This window comes from Myotis lucifugus, unplaced genomic scaffold (genome assembly GCF_000147115.1).
Source record: "Myotis lucifugus unplaced genomic scaffold, Myoluc2.0 scaffold_88, whole genome shotgun sequence".
NCBI lineage: Eukaryota > Metazoa > Chordata > Mammalia > Chiroptera > Vespertilionidae > Myotis > Myotis lucifugus.
The window spans coordinates 547,296-551,082 of NW_005871136.1; the positions used below are offsets into that span (position 1 = coordinate 547,296).

At 51.2% G+C, this 3,787-nt stretch overlaps 1 protein-coding gene across 1 annotated transcript in view; it reads left to right on the forward strand.

Annotated features, from left to right (window-relative positions):
* The first annotated feature begins 1,025 nt into the window (after positions 1-1,025).
* Positions 1,026-3,787, forward strand: part of VPS4A (vacuolar protein sorting 4 homolog A) — a 14,958-nt gene continuing 12,196 nt past the window's right edge. Inside the window, exon 1 of the mRNA XM_014457917.1 lies at positions 1,026-1,113. Within this exon, the coding sequence (XP_014313403.1) occupies positions 1,026-1,113 (88 nt within the window). The remainder of the gene's footprint in view (positions 1,114-3,787) is intronic.

Genomic DNA, 3,787 nt, shown 5'->3' on the forward strand with positions numbered 1-3,787 from the left:
CTTCCTCTAGGGGGCGCTTCCTCGGGGAAGCTCACCTTGGGAGCCGGGGCAGTGTGGATGGCAGGCTTGTGAGAGACAGACGCTGAGCAAGAGGTACAAGAAAGTGGAGTGGGCAGAACAAAGAAGGTGCACACAGCTCGTGGATCGCACACCCAGCCCTTGTTTCGGGCTGAACTGTGTGCTGCCAAAATGCATATGCGGAACCCTACCCCCGGCACCTCAGAATGTGACTGTCTTTGGAGATAGAGCCTTTAAAGAGGTGAGTCAGCTGAAATGAGGCCATTAGGTTGGGCCCTAATCTAATCTGACGGGTGGGTGTCCTTACAAGAGGAGGAAACGTGGACACAGATACCGGAGCGTGCGCGCGCGGAGAAGGGACCCTGCGAGGACACGGCAAAGTGTGGCCATTTGCAAGCAGGAAAGAGGCCTCAAGAAACCAACCCTGACACCTTGGTCCTGGACTTCTCGCCCCCAGAACTGTGAGAGAATCCATTCCTGTTGCTTAAAACAACCCTGTGTGTGGCTTTGTGTTATGGCAGCCCTAGCAAACGAAGACAGCCCTCTTTTCATTGGAGGGACTTTTCATTTTAATTCCGTCTTTCAACTCACACAGCCCCTCCAGTACGTGGGGTTGATATGTTCTCAAGTTCTCTGCTTCACTCTCACCCACCAGTGAGGGTTCCTCTTTTGTTTGCTCACTTAATTCTGAATAACTTCATTATTAATTCTCCCAGCAGATACTGAGTGTGCCAGGCCCCTGGAAGAGGCCCAGCCCTGCCCGCTCAGTGATGCGAAAGGCCAGTGACTACGCCAGGTGCCATGCCCGCAGGTGGAAGCTTCCCCACTCCGTTCTGTCAGTATTGAGGGTAGAAGCGAAGAAGCAGGGCTCACAGGGTGTGTGCCTCCCTACCTCGCCCAAGCCCATCACAGGCCTCGCCCTGCCACTCGGGTCACCATCCCGACTCCTGTCCACAGGGATGCTCAGCACTTTGGCCTTTTGGTCCCTGACCTCCCTGTGTGCGACGATGGCCCCATCACTTCATCTCACCGTCTTCCTGCTCCCAGGGTCGCCCCTGGACTGCATTGTTGCTGAAACAGCCATTTCTGAAATCAGTAACCGAAGCATCCCTCTCAGCGTGTTCTCACTGTGACTATCCTTCAACCTCCTGGGTCCTCAGTTAGTCCCATAGACTCTTCCCTTCTCCCTACGCACTTCCCACCGTACCCGGCTCTCGTTCCACACTTGCCGAGCCTGTGAATGTCCCTGCTGCTCTGTCTTCACAGCAGCCACCTGGTTGAACCCTACTATCTCCCTGCCCCTGAGTAGCTGAGTATTGGGGAGAAAAATCCAAAGCAAATTGGTACCTTTATACATGTGTCGAGGTTGCCAATCTTTACCAGGTTTGCCTGTAACACTGCTCACTTTCAGATCACTTTAAATTTCAAACCTTTACTCTCCTCAGCCCCAGGCCTCCCACCTTCTCTCTCTCCTCAGCAGACTCTCTTTCCTTCTAATTCATGGAGAAAATAGAAGCCATCCAAAGGTACTCTCCCAACTTCTTGTTACCTTCCAGCCAACATAGGCAGGCATCTATCTTTTTCCCTCCTATTATAATGTCCAAAGCCAGTCCTCCTGCCTATACATTGATCCCATTCCCATTGATCTTTACTAGATCCTTTCTATTGGTTGGTTGGTTTTGTTTTATTTTTTTAATATATTTTTATTGATTTCAGAGAGGAAAGAAGAGGGAGAGATAGAAACATCAATGTTGAGAGAGAATCATTGATTGCTGCTTCCTGCATGCCCCCCAGTACGGACCAAACCCACAACCCGGGCATGTGCCCTGACTGGGAATCAAACCGTGACCTCCTGGTTCATAGGCTGACACACAACCAGTGAGCCACGGCGGCCGGGCCCTGTTGGTTTTTCAAACATGCTCACCTCTTCTCACATTAACAACCATCAAAAACTCCTTCCAGACCCACAGTTCCTGCAGCTATTGTTCTAGGCCTCCCTTCCTGTTCCCCAAACTCCTTGAAAGAGTTGTGCCTCCTCATGGACTACATTTCCTCGTGACCCACTCACCCGTGGCCTTCTGCACTACGGCTCTGCCTCCATCACTTACTCATCTCTGGCTGAGGTCGTCGGTATCTTACATATATCACTGTCTGCTTTCTCAACTGCCTTAGGTACTGTGCTCCTCCCTCCTTCCCCACAGTCCTCCCACCCCCCTCCCTTGACTTCCAGGACACTCTTCTGTCTATCCTTGTCTCCAGCTGTCTTTGAGCTGCTTTTGCAGGCTCCTCCTCCTCTGGTTGGCCAACAAACCTCCAAGCGCTGCCCCAGGCTCCCCCTACACTCGGCTCTTCCCTGGGAGATCTTATTCGCAGCTTCCGTTCCCACTGACACCCAGATGTCTCACAGATGTGCATCTCCAGCCCTCATCTTTCTTCCGACTTCCAGATGCATATATCTGACTATTGATATTTCAGAGGCACCTCAAACTCCTCATCCCTCCTCCACAAGCCCCCAAATCTAGTCTTTGTCCAGTATTCCCATTTCAGCAGCATCACTATTGGTCCAGGTGCTGAAGCCAGCAACCCAGGAGTTATCTCTGTCCCTCCAGCCCTCACCGTACCCCATATCTAATCCACTTCCAAGCGCTTGAAATTTGTCTTCCAAAACCTCCCATTCTGCGTGTATTTCTCCATGTCCCCCTCCCCCCAATCCAAGCTTCCCTTACTCTTCTGGACTCCGGCAGGAGCTTCATGTATAATAGCCACCCCATCCCCGCAATCAGTTCTGCATAATAGGGCTAGTCATCTATCCAAAAACAAATGAATAGTTTCCCATTGTTCTTGGGATACACCCCAAAATCTTGACCATAGCCAAATGTTCTGGCCCCTGCCCTACCCCCGAACACCCGTTCACATCAGGTGAACTTGACTTACTATTTTCTGCTCTCTGGCTACCGGAGCCTTCTTCCAGTTTCTTAAAGTCCACCAGTGGCCTCCTCAGGGCCTCGGGGCCTTCGTACAGGCTGTCCCATCAACCCGGAATGCTCTTCTAACCCCCTTCATCCCTGGAAGAATGGGAGGCTTTCCTGACCCCCTATCTCGGGCAGGTTGCCAGTTAGAAGCCCACAGAGCAATGGGCCTTCACACACAGGCCTCAACACGCTTATTACATAATTTTTCCTGGTGTACATCATCTTTCTCCTTAGACTGCAGGCTCCCCTGGAGCTGTTTTAATCATTGCTGTATCCCCAGAAACGACACAGAGCTCCGAAATAACCTGTATTGATGAAACATTGTTAAAGTGAATGAATGTGGCTCAGTTGGTTAGAACATCATCCGTACACCAAAAGGTTGCCGGTTCGATCCCCAGTGGGGGCACAATAAGGAGCCACTCTGATCGATGTTTCTCTCTCTCCCCCCTTTCTCACTCTCTTTAAAAATAAATAAGAACATATCCTCGGTGAGGATTAAAAACAAAACTACTTTTAGACAGAGCCACAGACATAAGTTACCTGGAACCGATAACACTGTGGGGTACACTATGTGTGCATTAGCTAGCTCATTCATTACCCTCAAAAGCCAGAGAAGGTGGGTCCTGGTTATTCGCCTACCCCGTTAAACACGCGCACACAGAGCTCTGGGAGCTACAACTGTTATAGTGGAAGTGGGTCTAGGACTTGAGGATTCGGCCCCGCCCTGGCCCTGGCCCCGCCCCTCACCCGGCCCAATCTCGTGCCCCACGTAGTTCTGCCAAATTTTGTTGGTCTTT